Source organism: Temnothorax curvispinosus, unplaced genomic scaffold (assembly GCF_003070985.1).
Source record: "Temnothorax curvispinosus isolate PA1 unplaced genomic scaffold, ASM307098v1 QBEX01013138.1, whole genome shotgun sequence".
Classification (NCBI taxonomy): domain Eukaryota; kingdom Metazoa; phylum Arthropoda; class Insecta; order Hymenoptera; family Formicidae; genus Temnothorax; species Temnothorax curvispinosus.
In genome coordinates, this window is record NW_020222918.1 from 1,506,341 (window position 1) to 1,527,044 (window position 20,704).

General features: G+C 45.7%; 2 protein-coding genes across 8 annotated transcripts in view; both read left to right on the forward strand.

Moving 5' to 3' along the window:
• The window catches only part of LOC112463258 (oxysterol-binding protein 1), a 16,081-nt gene extending 5,205 nt beyond the window's left edge, over positions 1 to 10,876 (forward strand). For 2 of the 7 annotated variants that reach the window (XM_025029542.1, XM_025029538.1), the window contains 9 exons: positions 1,593 to 1,798; positions 3,151 to 3,404; positions 4,102 to 4,294; positions 6,596 to 6,882; positions 6,975 to 7,204; positions 7,277 to 7,553; positions 7,688 to 8,067; positions 8,383 to 8,603; positions 8,673 to 8,815. In XM_025029542.1, coding sequence (XP_024885310.1) covers positions 1,593 to 1,798; positions 3,151 to 3,404; positions 4,102 to 4,294; positions 6,596 to 6,882; positions 6,975 to 7,204; positions 7,277 to 7,553; positions 7,688 to 8,067; positions 8,383 to 8,603; positions 8,673 to 8,815 — 2,191 coding nt within the window. Of the gene's footprint in view, positions 1 to 1,592; positions 1,828 to 3,108; positions 3,405 to 4,101; positions 4,295 to 6,595; positions 6,883 to 6,974; positions 7,205 to 7,276; positions 7,554 to 7,687; positions 8,068 to 8,382; positions 8,604 to 8,672 lie in introns of all 7 variants that reach the window. The other 5 variants (XM_025029536.1, XM_025029537.1, XM_025029539.1 and 2 more) reach the window with 5 other exon arrangements.
• Positions 10,877 to 11,635: 759 nt separating this feature from the next.
• Positions 11,636 to 20,409, forward strand: LOC112463262 (14-3-3 protein epsilon). The gene is made up of 4 exons (XM_025029547.1): positions 11,636 to 11,955; positions 17,250 to 17,556; positions 17,764 to 18,107; positions 18,785 to 20,409. The coding sequence occupies exons 1-4, from the start codon at positions 11,892 to 11,894 to the stop codon at positions 18,838 to 18,840; spliced, it is 771 nt and encodes a 256-aa protein (XP_024885315.1). The 5' UTR covers positions 11,636 to 11,891; the 3' UTR covers positions 18,841 to 20,409.
• The last annotated feature ends 295 nt before the right edge of the window (positions 20,410 to 20,704 follow it).

The following is a 20,704-nucleotide window of genomic DNA, read 5'->3' on the forward strand; positions in this document are numbered from 1 at the left end:
ATCGTGGATACCGCGGAGTTGAAAAAATCGGGTCAACGTATCGCCGCTGAATAAAATGAATTTTATCAGCAGGTATCGGGGGGCCTAGCCGCGACAACTCGCGATAAATTAAACTCAACAATGGCCCTGCTTCCTTTTCAATAAATTCCGAAGACTGTTTTACTGCATGAAAATCGATTTCGTCGGATTTCGTCCAGATGTTTCGTCGCAAATATTTACCGAGCGTTACGTAACGAGCGACGGTTACGCGCGATATTGTAAAATATACCATCTTGGGAAATAAATGTATACGCCAGTACATCTCGAGACAATTCCGTTAATTAACGTATACAGGGTGTCCTTAAGCGGATCGATGAACTCTAACGGTGCGTTTTACTCGCTCTAAGGATGCAGGAAGATCATGCGATCACGCGAGCATGCGATCCGGAACTCGCCGAATTATACTTTCCTGTCTACGCAGAATTTCGCGACGATTTCTCAGAAACTCGTGTGGAAGCTCTATTCTCATAAAATGAAGCTCGGTCTTGCCTTTTGTCAAAGCTGCCCTTTCACATACTCCGCATTGACGTTAGCTCATGACTAATGGATCTTACATATAGACCGAAATGCAGATTGGTGGAAGAATCTATTCATCTTTTATTCCGACGTATAGATTCATCACTATAATAGATTAACGCAACGATAGACCTACACCAACCTATCTGAATCTCAATGAGCCTCATTAAGTATTGTTCGTTATTGAGAAAAAAAATACTATAAGCGAGAGTTCTCGGACTGATCGCGATCGCGCGCGATTCTCTCTCTCTGTTCATCCCCACGAGCGAGTAGAGTCCACCCCTGAACTCGGCGACCCGTTTCGACGACACCCTGTACGATCCTGAGCGCGCTGGCATGACTTTCCTCCCCCCTTTTTTTTTCCTCCACGTGGAATCGTGATTGTTGCGTGTCCGATTAACCCGAGTGACCTCACGTGCGTGATTCGATTGAGAGCTCCCATTCCCTCGTTCCCGCTCCCCTCGGTCTTTGGATTGTCGTTTCGTACGACAGAGAGAATTAACTCCCACGGGTTGCTCTTGACCGACGACCGTGAGCGCGGCCGAGAGACACTCGCTTGTGCGGACGCGTTCGCGCCGGGATTAGGGCAGAGCGGTCGCTGATGGATCCTTAACGCGGGGTACGGTAATGGGATCGCTTTCCATCGGACGGATATAATCGAGTGTTTATTTTCTCGGATTATGTCAATAAATCCATACTATTTCAATGCTAACTATACTCCCCCGCCATCCTCTCCACCTGCCTCTCCACCCGCCGAGTCAGAGATACGGTGTCACAGATTAACGCAGACAATCGTCACGTTGCTGTAACCGATCTTTTTTTTCTCCTTTTTTTGGAGGGGGGAGAGGTGGTCGCTTGGATAAACCTTCTTCACGGCCGTGTAATCGTTTCGGATCGTCGTAGAAAAAAAGAGTCGAGTCCCTCCCCCGATTGCAAACTCAACGTCCGTCTTTCTCTGTGTCATACGGCAAACCCGGAGCGGACCTGAGAGAGACGCGTACCTGAAACTGTCGCGTCTCCGTTACCCCCTGTTTCAGGAACCCCGCGGAGATGTCCCACACCTGCCGCGGCACGATTTCCTTACACGGGGCCTTAATACACACGGTGGACGCCTGCACCTTCGTCGTGAGCAACGGCGGCACGCAGACCTTCCACATCAAGGCGTCGACCGAGGTGGAGCGGCAGCAGTGGGTCACAGCCCTCGAGCTCGCGAAAGCCAAGGCCATCCAAGCGATGGAATCTGGTTCGTACGAATTGTGCCCTGTCTATCACGTAAGCCTGGCCGTTTTCGGCATATCTGGGATTTTTCCCACCTTTTTAAATCGAGATGTGTAGAAGATCAACAAGATCAAATGCCTCTGGATTCAAAAACATTTTATTATTTCACTGCAGATATATCACCAAGCACGGAATGTTCAAGAGAAAAATGTTGACACTTATACATATGGAAGCAACTTTTTCAGATAAACGCAAAATATAGTAACAAATGTATTTTGTTTTCAAAAAGTTTCCGCTTGTTCGCCATCATTGCCAACACATTCGTGGAATCTTCACCGGATGGTCTCGAGAGCCCTGAGGCACATTTCTTTGGATATTGTTGCAAGCACATTTACAACTTTCCGTCGAAGATCTTATACGTTGCAATAATGTAGAATTGTAGAACACATGGGAGACTCTTTGAAAGCAAAATACATATGATATCTTGTGTTATCTCAGTCCTGTTTCTCTAAAAAGTTATTTTTATACATATAAGCATCAATATTTTTTTTAAGCACCCTGTACATTAGCAAAAAGTACGATAGAGAAGCATGTGTTAACGTAATTATTTTGTCATGACAAAAATTAAGTATTTCCTTTAAAATACTTTGATTTGATGCACGAAAAATCAGAATATAATAAAACTAATTTTGACAGATTTGTTAGTTTGAAATCGGTTCAATAAACATTGAAAAATGACATACATGAACAATAAGTACTAAATTTTTATTAAATAAATTTGAATAAATTAAAGTACAATATTTCTATGTCAGCTGTTTAACGAAATATTTTAAAAGATTTCAAGTTTAAAATCGTAGTGAAAGAATTGAATTCAGTCTATTCTCTAAAGAGTCAATAGACTCGTTGCGAATAGACTTGTTTTATTAATTAACTATCGTGAAGGCCGGTATCTTTCAGCTTTCCTTTTCGCTTACAAAACGTTTAACAGTTGGAATACCCTGTATAAAATGTTGAATTCAGACTTACGTAATTTATGCATTTCAAATATAAAACTCGAGCTTACGAGGTTAATATTAATAGTCGAGATTTTTTTGCTCAATTTGAATTAATCGTTGCACGGTACAAAATAGAATATTCCAGCGTTATAAATGATTTAATGAACGTTCCTATCATCTTATGTACTAGTTATAGATTATTGTACCGTTATACGTGTGCATAATTTATGAATTTGATTTGCATCACAAACGACCGTAACGTCGATACGATGTCTATTGTCTATACGTTTTGCCTATAATTGTCGTGCTGCATCTGTCTTTTTCTTGTATATTATCGGAGCTTTAGTACTTCGGCGACGTTATGCGGCGAAATCTCTTTTAGAAGAAGAGGAGGAGGAATATCAAGATAACGACAATCAAAACGTAGAAACCGCGTCTGTGATTAAGGATCTAACGCGACGACTGGACGATCTACAGGCGTGCAATGACTTGATGCTTAAGCAGGGATCGGCGCTTCAACGAGCTTTGACCGATTTGGAAATGTTAGAACCTCCGTCCCCCGAATTAGCGGCGAAATTCAAGATCGTCAGCGAACGAGCCACGCTCTTTCGGATTGCGGCGAATGCCATGATCAACGTAAGCCCAAACGATAATCTTTGTGAAATTCAACGACCGAGTATCTGTGAATGAGACTCTTCCCTTTTCGCTGTTTATTTAGCAAGTCTCGTAATAGTGGTTTAATACAGTTCGATCAGAAAATCCAGTTTTTTATTCAAAATTCTCGTTTCAAGATTTCAACATTTAATTGTAAACTGTAGTAGCTTTTTAATGCGGCAACATTTATGCCGCTGTTACATAATCTCTAATGTATCTTCAAAAACGGACATCGGAGAATACATTCGCGTTCGGGGATCTGAGTAATGCTTCGGAAGATAATAGCATGATATTGTTCGCGTGCCACTTTTATCGGACTTGCTCAATAGACTCTTGAACTTGCTTTGTGAACATCTCGTAAATCTTATCGTAACGAGACATATACGACACGACTGAGCGAGTGACTCATCTAACGGGAGGAAAGAGAAGGGGCAAAATCTTGAGATACAGTTAGTAATTAGCCGCTTGTACGAATGCGAATAATGTCGTTCAAAGTCTACGTAGAAATTCGCGAGATTCTCACAGAGCAGAGTTCAATTTTCACGCAATCAGGGTCGTCTCATTCACGGAATTGCCCTTTGGCAATGGCATTCTCTCTCTCTCTATTGATGTGATCTAATATACTGATGTGATCTCATACGAAACGCAACTCGAGAACTGATTGAACGCGTTGTTGCAGACGGGCAGCGATTACTTGCAATTAGCCCAGCAACAAGAGCCTAAATGGAAGAAGTTGCTGCAGCACGAGCGCGATCAGAAGGTGCGGATAGAGAAAATGGTCGAACAGTTAGCTAGGCAACATTCCCACCTGGAGGAAGCCGCGCAACACGCGATTCCTTCGGCGACACATGCGGGGGGACACAGACCTTCACGTAAATAAGTTTATTATATTACATTTCTTATTCTCCGCTTTTTGTTAACATGCATTTGTTTGCATTTTTCGATACCTTTTATCTGCTACGTCGTTGCTTCAAGTACCAGAAAATGTAACAAAATCTATTTCAATTTGTTAAAATTTTGTTTAGAAAAATTACAGCAAATTTTGAAATTAAATTGGTACAGCATATAGAATGTTTCAAAATCATTTAATGTGTTTTAATGGCATTGTATAGAGTCTATTTCTTTTCAACGAAAATGTCGAGCAATAAATTCTCATTCATTGTCACTCATTGTCATTCATTGCAGTTTTTCTATGTTTTGTATAACTAAACTTTAAATTAAATTTAAATTCTATTGAAGACATCACTCGAACTGAAGAATAATTTTGTTATTTATTTCTTTAAAGTTTAAGCTTCTCTTTCTCATGTCTAACTCACGCATTATCGATATCTCGACATTTTCATTGACCACGTATTAGTTATAAAAAAACTTGACAAGGACGTACAGTGGATTCAGGGCAGCTTGTACGCAGGATCTCTTGCACTACGCGAAGAAATATGACGAGTTCACGGTCGAAATTTTAATTAAATGTGAATTCTCTCCCAGCCAAGTTTCCTTATTTATCGCAGATCTCCCATACAGCACATTGAAGCTAATTAAATATTTCGGCGAAATTAAATGTCCGATTAACAATTCATCAGACCGAAGTCGGGGACATTCTCTGCAAATTATATTTTTAGATTCGCGTTCGTGTTTGACATTTAACCGAGTGTGCATTCTATTTGTCCTCTTTTTCCTCGTACAAAAATTTATACTCGGCCGTGACGTGGAGCGTTTCGCGCTTGTCGAGCACGAATTTAAATCTCGGCGCCCGCGGTCGTTTGTCCGCGCCCGCGCTAGGTGGCCTCCAAGAAGCGCCCCGACGCGCCGATGTGCGGTGATTATCCGCGTGATTACGTCATCCGTGGTCTACGTACGTTACGTACCCCGACTACCGTCCGTGTACCGTGTCTCTATATACACAGGACAAAAGAGCGTTTATCCCTGCGTCGTGTTCCTGTATATATATATATAACATATATATGGTAACGTAATAACTTATGTATGTACGTTCGCACATGACACGATTGTCGGGTGTGCTTCCGTCTCTTCCGAGCCCGACGCTTAATCGACGGGAGAGTGGCACCGCAAATTGGTATTCGTCTTTTCCTTCCGTTAGCTCCGACAACGCGGTTCCCCCCGAATTCCCCGGAGTCGCGATCGCCTCTCGCGCCGACGACGGAACGGAGATCAGACGAAGGTGTCGAAACTCGAAAACGATCGGCTCGAGGAAGGTGGTGACAAGATTGAGCGCGTCAGCGGCGTTTCGTAACCGTTTCTCGCGGCCGCCGCCGAGTCGAATCAGGGGTGCGGAACCGGGAGTCGGAGTCTCGGAGTCATCGAGACGAGATCGGAGATCACACGGGAATGTGTCTTCGTGTTGGTTTTGGTTCGCATACGTCTCCATCTCGCTCTCCCTCGCCCCTGTGAGCCGCTTCTTCCGTCGGTACTCGAAATTGGTGGTGCGCGCCCCGGAGGGAGAAGAAAGAAGGATTAGACAATTGAGGGTGCGGGACAGATGCGTTTACGTGCGATTCGCGCAAAGCGTCCTTCCGCGGCTCGCGGCTCGCGCCGCGCCGGCTCGATCGAGCGAGCACCGGCCACCGCGGAGCCGCGCGGAGCACGCTCCGCGACCCCGCGGCGCGGACGCGCGGCGGCACATTCGATTCGCCAGAAAGTCGGGAAGGAGTGAAGCGTGGTGAAGCGCGGGAGCAAGGCCGGGCCAGGGCGCGAAATCGTCCTCGAGCAGCGGGAAACGAACTCGGGAGTCTCCGGACGGCGGATCCACGCGGATCACGCGGCGGTGGTCTTGGCCGCGCGGGGCTCGCGGGACGTCGCAGTATCGATTCTTTATTACGCGCGATACGATCTCGCGAACGCGGGTGACTTGGCGTGACTTCGACGCGGCGTGCCGTAATTTGTGTAGTAACATACGCGCGTTTTTTTTTGTCCTCCTTTGTGTTCCCCGATTCCGTCGCGTCGTGCGTCGGCGACGCGATAAAAACTTACACTTTGTACCTTATCTCGATGCTTATCCACGGGCGCGATTAGGCGATCTTTGTGCAACGTGTACCCACTTGACGTTCACGTGCTCCGTACAATCTTCTTCCGCCCGTCTTCCCGGCTTCGAATTCCCTCCCTCCCTCCTCCACGTCCGCGTCGCGTCTGTCAAATGGGAAATTTTGACTTTGCAGATCCCGCAGTTACGACGTCACCGTCAGAGGATGAGGAGGACAACGCTGAATTTTACGACGCCCAAGAATCGGACACTTTCACGCTAACCATACCCGCCACGAGCAATTCGATTTCCGCGAGAGATCGCAACGATTCTCAGGGTAGCGACGATGGCTCAAGCTCGGAGGGTGATCAGACGCCCTTGCCCGTCTCCGATTCCACTGGCGCCGATTCATTCCTCATTGTGACCGATTCCACCGCGGCGCAGACTTCCTCGCGTGTCACGAACACAGACGACCTGGATACCGTAAGCAAATTTACATTTTCTTTCTCCCTTTCTCTCCCCTTCTTTTTTTTTTATAAATAAAAACGGGATGTAAATATTTTCACGTACAACAGGCAGCTTGGCGATCCAACAATGGCAGCAGCAGCACCGGGATGACCACCAAACGGAAGAGAAGGACTAGGGTACCTGAAAAACCAAACTATCCCTTGAATCTGTGGAGCATAATGAAAAACTGCATTGGCAAGGACCTGTCCAAAATTCCCATGCCGGTGAACTTTTCGGAACCTCTCAGTATGCTCCAACGGCTAACGGAAGACTACGAATATGCAGATATTCTTGATAGGTACGGATATCTTTAATCGCGTCTATTTTGTGAAAGAAAAGTTATTGACATAATTTTTCCTTAAATATATAGGGCTGCAGAATGTTCAGATAGTTACGAGCAGATGGCTTTTGTAGCCGCGTTCACCGTATCTAGTTACGCTACAACCGCCGCTAGAACGGGAAAGCCTTTCAATCCCCTTTTAGGCGAAACTTACGAATGCGATCGTACGGACGATCTTGGATGGCGCGCGATTTCGGAGCAAGTGTCTCATCATCCGCCTATGCTAGCTCAACATTGCGAAGGGAAGAAATGGCGATGTTGGCAAGAGTTCACAATGGCTTCTAAATTTCGTGGAAAATATCTGCAGGTACGATGTCTTGCTTGATAGATTAAAAGTACGTATCGATCGCAAACAGTCGCTCAACCGTCGTCAAAACGAGCGCGCAACCATCCGTATTTTCCAAACACGGTCGTTCTGAGAACTTGAATTTTGTTCATTAGGTGATTCCCTTGGGTACCGCTCATCTAGAATTTAATAGTGGCCAGCAACATTATACATGGCGTAAAGTTACTACTACAGTACATAATATTATAGTCGGAAAGTTGTGGGTCGACCAGAGCGGCGACATGGATATTGTAAATCATAAGGAAGGTATCAAGTGCCATTTGAAGTACATCCCGTACTCGTATTTCTCGAGAGACAGCCAGCGCAAGGTGAAGGGCGTAGTCATGAATTCCAACAAGGAAGTCAAATGGGTAGTGCAGGGTACATGGGATTCGAAGATAGAAATCGCTCCGGTAATCAGCACGTCTGGCACCCCCGATAATCCAGTTTATAAGACGGGTCCTTATATATTAGCTTGGAAACGACGTTTGCCTCCGTAAGTATGTAGCAATGATAAGCGCGCGGAAATATGCATCTGTTAAAAAAAAAGAAATTGTCACTCTCTTATATTTGTTCTTGTTCTTTTTCCTTTGTAAAGAATTCAAACGCAGCTATCTGTTAAAGCTGTGATGATAAGCAGAGCATAATTTTATGTAACATATATATTTTTCCAATGGAATAAATTTTTTTATGCTAAAAAATACATGTCTTAAAACAAAAATAGATCAAGAGGATCTTTTATTGGAAATTTGCCGACTACAGCACTTTTAATGTGTATGAAGTATTTTAATACCCTAATATAATTTTACAGTGAAGATTGTGAGAAATATTATTCATTCACGGAACTAGCATGTCAATTGAACGAGCCAGAAGAAGGTGTAGCTCCGACGGATTCTCGGCTGAGGCCTGATCAGCGGTTAATGGAGGATGGACGATGGGACGAGGCTAATGCAGAAAAATTGCGTTTAGAAGAAAAACAAAGAGCTGTTAGACGGGCTCGCGAGCACGACGCCGAAAGGGCCGCCGCGCAAGGTAAGTTTATATCGTCAGATTGCGAAAATCAAGCTTTTTTGCTCACGAATTTCGTGTCTCTCTCCGCAGGATTACCTTACGAGGCGTACGAACCGCTGTGGTTCAAGAAGAAGCAAGATCCGTACACGGACAGCCGTTGTTTCGTTTATAATAGCGAATATTGGGATCATAAGAGCAGAGGTGACTGGTTGCGATGTCCAAACATATTTTAGTTTGTTATATAGATAGATTCCATTGTGTGATGTGACTTTGTCACATACACATGCAGTGTGCAGAGAAATTTTGGATCGTTCAAAAGTGACGGTAGCCGAGATTAGAAGTTGCGACCGTTCGCGGTCGAGACTTTAAATGCTTATGAAATAACGTTGACGTGATAATGGGGTTGTTATGGGATATGGTTTAGTAATTAATTCTTCCAATGAAGTGGACGAAACTTGTTGGCAACTCTGACATGTACAATGTGTAATTTGTACTTGCATGTCATCGCCATCGCCTATTCTTTAACTCTTCTACCTCTCTCTCTTTCCTCTCCCCTTTTCTTCCCCGTCTTTCTTTTCGTCTCTTCTTTTCTCTAGTACTGAAGTAATATTTAATCCAACGTGATGTTTGATTAACATGCGCTTGCGTGCTCTTTTTTTTAAGATTTTGCGCTGAATTAATGAATGGGCATCAATCTTGAATTTTTCAGTTTTATTTGTAAGTGCGTTTTATTATACATATTAGCTGTATGTATGAGTTCGTAAAAAATCGAAACTCTCAGGCAAGTCGAATGAATTCCGGATATTATTTTTAGCCTAAAACTGAGAGATAGCAATAAGACCGTATAGAAAAGAAAAAAAACCTATTGTCATTAGAGAGGAAGGATTTCGAAAAGTTACATGTTCCACTTTATAATATATTCAGTATTCTCAACTTATTTTTAAATGAATATGAATCTAGTTTTCTAGAAATTAATCCGAGTTTAAGTTATATCGCACTCAATCGGTGCTGCTATATATATACGAAAATTGTGTGTATTTTATTATTTTTAATCCATTATTGAAAGTATTTGTGTAAACGCAGATAAATGTGCAATGAGGAATAGAATCGAGCCGATGTTTGACATGAATTAATATAAAAGATGCGCTGATTTTTCTTTTATATATGATCTTTTACATCATTTTTATAGAAATAAAGAACATCTCCATATCTTAAGAAGCCAATTGAACTTCGACACGCATCGGTATTTGTAATTTTTCCCTCGTTGCACACTTTCTGCTTGACCCTAGTGTCACAACAAAGAAAGTCTGAAAAATATTCGAAGTGGAAAAATAAATCCTGACGTTATTGTACGTGAATTTGAAGATCCGTGCAACTGCACACGTTCAAAGGTTTATTCAGTGATTTATGAATACGCGCGCGCGAGAAGATCGACATTTGTTCAACATTTTACACACGTAATATAAAGCCGACGACGACGATGATGCTTCCAAGTTTGGCCAGCGTTGTTCTACGGAAAAAAAAGGAGGAAAAAAAGAAACCATGCCATTTCACGTCCGCACAGATTTCAAGCACGCTAGAAGCTACGCTCCGAATACTTTGCCGAGCTGTACGCGTCGCATTATCACCGAAATGGAACGACAAGTAGCTAAATACTCGAGGCGGCGAATCGAAGACCCCTAAGTGCCGCTCCGCCCGATTGGAGAAAGACGAAAATCGGGTAATCGAGCGTATTACGATCGTTTCTTTCTCGAAATTATCGCTGTAGCATAGAGACACACGCGTGCACCCGTAGGCACCCGTGCGAGACCGAATTTATAGCGAGTGGATTCGTGTATGTACGTATGTGTTTGTATGTATGTATGCCAGTGTGTGTACATATAACGATTAATTGATGAAACTTATTGTATATCCCTCTTACTTATGAGCACATAGGCCGTTCCGTTCCGCGATGTTATCGAGTACACGGCCGACGTGCACGAGCATATCTCGATGAGCCGAACGGAACGGCTAGCTTGCAGCCAATGTCTACAATGATCATTACGCTAAGTCCTCTGGCTGTATTATAATTTTAATAGTTTATAATAATTGAAATGATTATATATAAATATATATATATATTATACACATCTGTATACATATAAATACAAAAATTAAATAATTTAACAAGGTGCGACGAATGTGTGTGTGTGTATGTGGGTATGTGAGAGTAGTGAAGTTGAATTACTAGCGCTTGTACATTAGCCAATTCGTGTGGGGAGAGAGAGACAGAAAAATATAAATATGCTTCGCTATAAAGGGATATTTATTTCGTGGCGTCTCCTTCACAGCCACCCATCATCGATCACATATAAAAGGCCGTAATTGTATTATAAGCGATTTTTTGTTTTGTCGAATTAATTATATTGAATCAATCATGTGAAAGAACTGTATAAACGCGATCCGAATTAATACCATTAATACAGATTAAGGAAATAAGGAGTTTGTTGCGGGGATGTTTTATTGATGGTATCTCGTTCTTCTGTAATACCGCGCAGGTCGGTAAAACGCTCCCTTCCCTTCAGAAATATTTTTTTTATAAAAATGAATTGTCTTTCGATATTTGTTAACATAGAGAGCATGAGAAAAAAAGCGCTTGCCGCTCGAGCAATTTTTCAAAAGTTTCGAGAACGCCGATCGGTTCGGCGTTAAAAAAAAAAAACGCGCGAGTCGGCGTGAAATATTTCCGTCGTCCGGTTTCCCGGTTCGCGTTCCGCGTTTCTCGTTCCCGGCATTTCACGAAAGAGCAGCGCCGGAAAGCGGAGGCGCGGCGGGCGCGACATATTGCGCGATTCACGAGTCCGCTGAATTTTGCGACGGACATTTACGAGAGCGAGAAGATCGGTTCTCGTTCAGCTTGGAAAGACGGAGAGAGAGGGAGAGAAACGGAGAGGAGCGTCTCGTTCGGCGAGTCGTGCAGGCGCGCGCTCGCGCCTGCGCGTCCCGTTCCGTCCGCCGAGATGGCGGCGGAGAGGCAATGACGTCACGCGAAGGCGTAGTAATACACGGCGCGAGCGCATGGCGAGCGGAGTCCATCCGCGGAGCTGCTGCGCGAGAGACTGGGAACTGCTTTCGATTGTTGGCGGGCGCCGCCATCTTGGTCAGTGAGCCTGCGAGTGGCCTGTACGTCTCCGTGGTGCGGTGTGGCTTCGTTGCGCGTATTTCGGGCGTTACGTCTTGCCGAACGGGCTTATTCCGTGCGCGCGTCACTCCCCCGCGTGGGCCCCCTCGTTTTATCCGTTTAACCCGTGAGAACCGCGCGCGTCCGAGATGTCGGAACGGGAGGACAACGTTTACAAGGCGAAACTGGCCGAGCAAGCGGAACGCTACGACGGTGAGTACGAGATATTTCTTCTTTCCGGCAAGAGGTTCGGTGGAGGAGAGGAGAGGGGTGGGGCGGGACGGGGGGCACCGGGGGGAGCTGCCTAGCCGGTTCGCGGACGCGAAAACCGATTCTACGTAACCGCGCGATCCCATTCGCGACTCGCGCCGCGTTCCGCGTCAATGGGCTATCCTTCCCCCTTCGGCCCCTCTTCTCCTTCCCCGCTTCCGCCCCGCGTGCGTTACGCGTCAGCAGCGGTGCCCCGATCCGTCGGCCATCCGTCGTCGCGGGCGTCGTGGCCCCGCGACCCCGCGACTCCGCCGCGCCGGAGTCCGCTCTCTCGGCGGATCGAGACGAATAACCTGTCTGTCCTACTCTTTTACTCCGACGGGACTCCCGAGAACGTCGAGAAGCTGCCGCGCGCTCTCTCTCGCTCGCGTCATGCCTGTCAAAATCCGCGTCGCGAGTCGCGACCGCGACGATTCGGAGGCCGCCGATCGTTACGGCGTATATTCGTCGTAGCCGGCGGCGTTCCTTTGTGGCGGCGCCGGACGCGATATCGACTCGTGTCATTCGCGACGGTCGATCCGGCCCGGCGAGGCCCGCCCGCCCGCCCGCTCGCTCGCTCGCTCGCCCATTCGTCCGTCCGTCCATCCGTCCGTTCGTTTGTTCGTTTGTTCGCCGGAGCCCCCGGCTCCGAGTCCGGGGCCCGCGGGGACGAGGCGACGGCGTACGCAGTAGTGTACGCACGAGGATCTCGCACGTTTCTCCCGTCGTTCTCTCTCGTATTCTCGGCGATCTCCGCCGGTCTGGCCCGATCGGGGAACGACACGCCAGTCGCCACGCCACGCCACGCCACGCGTTGCTAGGCGTGCTCTTTCGACTCACCTCCGAGAGATAAGCGACAGGTCCGTTTCTCTCGGTCGTGACGCGGTAGAGACACGCCGAGGCGCCTCCGCTAATCGCCGGCGGGTTATTACCACGGGCCGAACGGGGTACCCGCGGTATAATTCGCGTGTTCCGCTCGTGGTATCTGGCCTTGAACGCGCGCGAAGAAATCACCGACCGGGACTCGATCGACCGAGAAAGCGAGAGAGAGAGAGAGAGAGAGAGAGAGAGAGAGAGAGAGAGAGAGAGGAACGATGCTCTTCCTCCGAACTTCTCGCATCTGGTTCGACGCCGATATGTCCGTAATCTGCACGGAGATCACGGACTGTTAGCTTTAATTTTCTCCGACATTTCGACTCCTTTTTCCAGGAAAAAAAAAATAAAAAAAAAGTCGTATCCGCTTTGAACGCGAAGCCGTCGGGTCAGGTAAAATGGACCTCTTCCGGATGTCGTTTTCGCCGACTCTTTCGGTCCTTTTGCACGTCTTCCGTCCCTTCCATCCCCTCTCCCTGCCCTTCGTATCGAGTTAACAGGGTCCAGGTCAGGCGTAACGTGAGGCGATCCCTCGCGGGAATTGCGGAGCCGGCGCGACGTCTCCTTCGGAATCTCTTCGACGATTCGTCCGAGGATTCCGAAGTCGCGCCGCCGACTTTCCAAGATGACGACGACGACGAGGACGATCCGATCGACCTCCTCGCATTCTCGATATCGACGCGGCCCCGCGGACGTGCGCGATTATCGAGCGTCGGCACACATCCGCCGATTCGGAGCGTTCGTATCGATCGCGTCCCGCGGCGCTTGTCATTCCTATCTTTTTCGGATAATAGGAGCACGCCCGATTCACGATCTCTCGTTCCGGGAGAGCCAGAGCAGAGGGCCAAAAACGCGTGCGTCCGCAGCGAGCGGAGGGCAGAGAGGGCCGATCGCGCGAGCGCTCGGGCAAGGGGGGCCGCGGGGACGATGAGGAGAGCTAGGCGTGGGCGGGGGAGAGAGACGGTCAAATTTCTCCGTCCCTACGCCGCGCCGTGCGTTTCGGTGTGCGCGCCTCGTGTCTTCCTCTTTCCCGTGGCGGGATTCCCGAGGAACCCGGCGTCGATCTCCCTCTGCGCCCCGGCATTCCCTTCTCCTTTCTTCTCTCTCTCTCTCTCTCTCTCCTCTCCTCCCTTCCTCTTCGTGTGTAAGATGCGTGCGTGCCCTGCGCGACTTACACGCGACTTTGACAGCGAAATGCGCGTAATCTCGGGGAGGAGGCAGGCTGGGTAATGCGAAAAGTAGCTCGTCGTATCGATAACTTTATCAGCGATAAGAAAATAATAAGAGGTGTCGTTGCAAATTTTCTGTTTATCAGTAACGAAGAAAAAAAAGTTGACAAAAAGTTAAAGAGTTGAACGTAACGAATGTAGGCGACCTTACTTCTTTCTTCATTCCTTGAAAATTTCTTATTTCTCTCGACGATTTAAGGCGAGGCAAGGCAGATTTAAGGCTGCCTCTCTTCCTGGCGCGTCACCCGGTATAACGAGATCGAGAGATCTCGCGCGCGGATCTCGCGGCACTGATTAACGAATCTTTGTTCCTCTCGCGGTGCCGTTCTAATTGGCGAGTCACTCTCGGGTTTTTTTTCTCTCTCCTTTCGGAATTTCTCCAATTAGCAAATTCCGCGATTCCGCACGGAATTACTTTCAATCGGCCCAAAAAGCCCGTCGTCGGTTCAAACGCGCGCGCGCGCGATCGTTCATATACATTTTAGTTTCCGCCGATTTAAAAAATCGTATCGTTCTCTCGAGATCGCGCCTTTGAAAATGGAATATTGGAATTTCGACGCCGAGCGTAATTACTGAGGGTTCGATGAATGGAAATCGATTCGCCCCGAGAGAGAAGTCGCCTTTGAATTACGTATCTGACGATTCCCGGTACTGTTTCTCTTTTCCTGTTCGCTGCTCTATCGAAAAAGAATTCACTGAAAAATTATGATTAAACGCGCGTATTTGTCCATTGTTTCTTAAAACGTCATCTGCGTCACGAGAAAAATGGCTCGTAACGGCGGCGCAGGAATATATTAAGGACGGTTATAAATCCTCTCTGGATCATCTATTCATGCACCGTTAAATATTAAAAACGATGAAATTTAAACCAATACCTCGAGTTAAATAACATTCTGTTATTTTTAACTGTTATGTGTGTCGAAATTTATTATTTCAACTTTATTGATTTAGTTAAATTCATATTGCGTGGGAGCAGTGTGGCGACCTATAGGAATGGTTTAAAATGACTCAAAATTGAGTATAATTTAATGCGCGGGATAATCCCGAAAATTCGGGGGCTCGTTGTTAGCTACCCCAGTTCGACATTATTGGCATAATCAGTCCCGAGGGCAAAGCCGGAGTAGAGGCGACGTAACGACGTGACTCTCCCAGGACGTGTCGGAGGACGAGGAGTGACGGTCGGAATTTGAGAGTAGCTGGAGGAAGAAAGGGAGACGAAAAGGGTGGGCTTTAGTCGGGGAATGGGAGGAGGAGGAGGAGGAGGAGGAGGAAAAGGGTGAGCAAAGGGGTGAGAGAAGGTGGCGGAGGAGGTGGAGGAGGAGGAGGAGGACAGAATGGGGGAGAAGGGGTAGCTAGCAGAAGGAAAGTATTGATCTGGCTGTGCTATCCCACGTTGCTGCACACCGGTATATGTATACACCCGTGTTCATTGTAACGGTCCGCTTTACGTCACATTCACCCCCCGTGAACTTGAAGGCACCTACCACCTCGGGTCGCGCGTCGGTAACGTCGGTGCGTGCGTCGCGACGCATTGATCCACGCATCGATCCTTTCCTCCACGCGTCGCATCTTTTCCTCCCTGCTTACCTGCCTGCCTGCCTGCCTGCCCGCCGTTTATCATGCCGTTATTATGGGTCTCCGGGTTTCCGGAGTCCGGCCTCCCGGCAGCCTCCTCCTCCTCCTTCCCCTTTCTACCCCCCGCGAGACGTGCCACTTGTGCCATTTTAAGCGCGCCGAGAGCGCGAGCGAGAGAGCGCGCGACAAACTCGAGGGCGGAAAGTTTCTTGAATTTCATTGTCAGCCTTCGCACTTTGAATGGAGATATCAGCTTCAAAGTCGGAGGACAAGTTTCCCGGAGGCTTGTTTCCCCGATCCTTCGAGTCGCGAGAGAAGGCAAACGTTTAATCGGTCGCGCGGTTGTGCGCGTCGCCGAGTCAACATTTACATTTGTAATTTATCTTCGATGTCGTTTACGAGATTAACCGAGAGTAGCTGATACCGCGGGAGGAGAGACGTACATATCGTACGAGATTCTTCCGCACCGGCAGCGAATTTGCAGCTTCAAATCGAAGCTCGCATCTCATTTTCGTCCTTTAACGATCTTGTGTAATTTTGCTAATACGTTCCACACTTGGTAATACCTCGAATAAACTTCTTTTTCCTTTCTTCCCCACAATTTCTTGATTCGAGCTTTTGAATGTTGCGCCTAATGAAGTCGAGAGACACCTCGGGGGGGCTGGACCACTGGGGCAAGCGCGCGCGAGAGAGAGAGAACGTTTCGTAAAAACAGCATCTGGAGACCAAAAACAGCATCTCGCTCCCGAGCGAATATGTGCCGATAAATACCGTATTAGTGACTTCCGCGCAAAGTTCAAGGGGCAGCGCGGATTAATATATACCGACGCGTTCATCCCCTTTACTCCAAAGGCACTCCGCGCTATCGTTTCATCCGCGATAGGCACGTTAACGTTTTATAGGCCAAACGTCCATACGCCATTTAAGCGAACAAGTTCACGAGCGGCACGGAGAGTTCATTCCGCAGTGATTTACGGAGGAATCCTTTGACAACCTGAACTTTGCGGGATAAACATAGAGTAGCTCGGAAGACGTACAATGTAAAATGAATGATTGACTTTATATATATATCTCGTCAAGTTTCATCGTCGAATCGATATGTGACAAAAACTCGTTTCATATTAAATCGTTAGGACATTTTTATATTGTATTTTCACGGTAGAGACCTTGATAATCCAGATAATCTATTAATCTAAGAATCTCTTCGATAGTTTTGCTATTTAAGGATTATTATATAAATGTCACGTATGGATAAAAATGTTATGTACCGTCAACGTGTGTAGAGAAAAATCAAGGCGCTATGTATAAAAACAGTATTTTCGTTCCTAAGAAAGTCACTTCCGTTACTTCGAAGATCGTTTTTTCTTAGATAAGATTAGTATTTTTAAGAAATAACACTTGTTTTATAAAAAGAAATTGTTTTCTGTCATAATTATATATTTTTGCGTTTCAACATTTTTTCCACGTACCACTTTTACATTTATTCTATACTTATAATTTCTTATATAACGATCGTCTTATAGCATACGACAAGTCGATGAACTTATCATCAACGATATTATTTGCCGTTATTGTTTGCAGAGATGGTTGAGGCGATGAAGAAGGTCGCCTCGTTGGACGTAGAGCTCACCGTTGAAGAAAGGAACCTCCTCTCGGTAGCATACAAAAATGTGATCGGAGCGAGGAGAGCCTCCTGGAGAATAATCTCGAGCATCGAGCAGAAGGAAGAGAATAAGGGTGCCGAGGGAAAACTAGAGATGATCCGCCAGTACCGATCTCAAGTGGAAAAGGAGCTCAGGGATATTTGCGCCGATATCCTCGGCGTCCTGGATAAGCATCTGATACCGTGCGCCTCCACGGGAGAATCCAAAGTCTTCTATTATAAAATGTAAGGATCCATTCATAACATTTTATTACAATCGCTTCTTCATATTTTCATTTTTACCTAGCACTAAGTAAAAAACGTGATTAATAGTTCATTGTCTCTTTTATCTTTTTTTAAAAAGTCGCGAAACAAGCTGTTGAATGGTCGCTGATGCGTGTTGTATTTCGACACACGATACGAATTATTAATCCGCTGTCGACGCGCTTTCAGGAAAGGTGATTACCATCGTTACTTGGCAGAATTTGCCATCGGTAATGACAGAAAGGAAGCAGCGGAGAACTCCCTGGTGGCATACAAAGCAGCGAGCGATATCGCCATGACGGAGCTACCGCCGACCCATCCCATTCGCCTGGGATTAGCGCTCAACTTCTCCGTGTTCTATTACGAGATCCTCAACAGCCCTGACAGAGCATGCCGCTTGGCGAAGGCGGCCTTCGACGATGCGATCGCCGAACTGGACACGCTGTCTGAGGAGAGCTACAAAGATTCCACCCTCATAATGCAACTCCTCAGGGACAACCTTACCCTATGGACGTCGGATATGCAGGGAGACGGTTAGTGTCCCACTTACTTATCGAGGCGAAACCGCCGTAGGGATGTTTTGATCACGCTAAAACGCATTACACGATGTACCTCGTCTGTCCTCGATCGATCGACACGCAGACGGAATACCGTGCATTGTGATAGAATGATCTTATCTCGGATACTCTCGTCTCACCTCAATTTACATTTCTCTGAAAAAATATTGATCTCGAGTTCTTCGGAACATATTAGTTATTAAAATTAAGATCGTGAACTGTGAAACATTTTGAACTTTCTATTTATCTCGTTTCGTATTTATGTTTTTGTTATAAACTTGTTTTTTTTATATATCTATTTTGACTTGTAAGGAGTCATAATTTGCATGCAATTTTCGAATGCAGAATTATTATTTTGTAATTCAGAATCCGAGTCTGATCTGCAAGACGATAGCGCCGTTGATACCCACGATGCCAGAACATAGATATACCCTTTTTCCTAACATCCTCATCCTCTTAGCATGTGTGTATCTGGTGAGCGACATAATATACAATCGTTACAATAATAATAAGAATAAAAAATGAGAAAGGTATCACAAATTTATCTCACTAAGCTTCTTCACTTATCAGACGTAATTTATTTAACGTGCATTGTTTAGATGCGTTCAGCTAGATTATTTACTGACACAACATTTGTTATTTTTGTTGCGCAGGTGAAGCTGAACAAAAGGAGCAGCTGCAGGATGTGGAAGACCAGGACGTATCGTAACTCTAGCTGTAGTGAGTGTTATCTTGCGCATATAAAACTGAGACACAAGAAAAAACTCTTAAATAACTCGTAAGCAAAAGAAAAAAAAACCAATTCAGCAGGTGGCAGTTCGGGGTGGGAAGGGGAGATCTTTAGAAATTTGCGTGACCCTTTAAAAATATAAAAAAGCACGCACCGTATGGTTACTTCAAAAAAAAAGCAGCAGCAGCAATACCAACAAAATACAACAGCAACAGAATTAATAATAAATAAATTATTCAGTTTATTCGGCATTATATTACGTACACAATATATATACGATTGAGTTATCGAGCACAGCAAAAAGTAATGAAACAAAAGGACACGCACCCTGCGGTAAATAGAGAGACTGCAAAGCATTTAGGAGAAAGGCACTTTTTAATTGCCCCGTTTTTTGCGTATCGAGAGGAAATGCCGTGTTTGCACCTCGCATGCGTCCGATTGAAATTTATGTGCGAACGACGTCGCGAAAGCGTCAAGAACGTCGAGCCGACGTCGATGCCGGCGCCAGTCGGTATCTACTAGTCTCGGCAATTCAGATTTGGTTTCCGTCACAGTGAATAAGAACGAATTATGTGTCCTATGTTTTGCAATAGTGGAAGAGGAACAAAAAGGCGTATGGATTGCACGGCATTATACCGGGATATATTTACGTGTCTATCCGTTCTTACATCTCCACCATTTGGAGCTCTTCTCCTCCAATCTCCTCCTTTTCGTTCCTCACCCCTTTTTTTTTACTGCGCGCGTGGTCGTCCCGCGTGTACTGTAATTATTACGGTGTCTGTAATAACGCATGTAAATCGATTTATTTTAAAGATAATTCGCGCGTGTCCTCTCTTTCTCCTTCCCTCCCCCCCGTGCTCTCCTCTCTTTCTCTCTCTCTCTTTACGGAAATAACGGCGGCGCCCTCATTGCCAGTTATCAGGACGGACCTCGCTTTCGAGCTTGTACCCTGTAATAAGATATGTACTTCCGAATAAAATCCGACACGATTGTAATGTTATAGATAGCCGAAAAGAAAAATTTTAAATGCATGGATTCTTGGCATAGCCGAGTTGAGGAGAAGAGAATGTGCTTACTTCGATTGCCTCCTCTCCCCCTCCCCCACCCTCTGTACACCTCGTCAAATGCAATAACGCCTGATTTTGTGAGCTTTCGTAATAGGGACCGCGTCGCGAAGGCGCTCAGTAACGTGAGCGAGAAGCGGTAGAGCGTATCATCGAAATTCTCTGATGGCGATTTCTTGATTTCCGGTCCTTTTACGTATCTCTTCCGAGGCGAGTGCGTCCCATCGCGTCAGCTCGATGAGCAGCGTCGTGATAAAAATAAAAAGGTGAAAAAAAAAAGAAAGAAAGAAAGAAAGAAGGGGGAAGAAATGAAAAAAAGATTACGTTGTCGTAGGTGAGCCTTTTTAGCGCGTTACGTTACTCACAGCAAACAAAGTAACTATCTAGCTAGTCTGTAATGTGGTTGTACGTTTTCATACGCCCGTTGTGTAAACTAAATATCGATTGCTGTGGTATAAGAACAGAATAAATGACTGTACCCCGACTTTTTCCACTCGCACATTTACACACGCAATTTACGCTCTATATATATAATATATATTAATATATATATATATATATATATATATACATGTAATTATATATATATATATATATAATTAATATATAAATATATTCATATATATTTCTCTATCTTCGTCTGTCCCTTCCGGATGGACGATAGTCGGAATCAGTATTTGTAATTATCCATTCGCCGATTCATCGACGAGCCATTCCATCGAGTTTTACGTTAAGACATTCCATTGTTCTTGTAATGAGGAGTCTGTCGGGATCGTAGA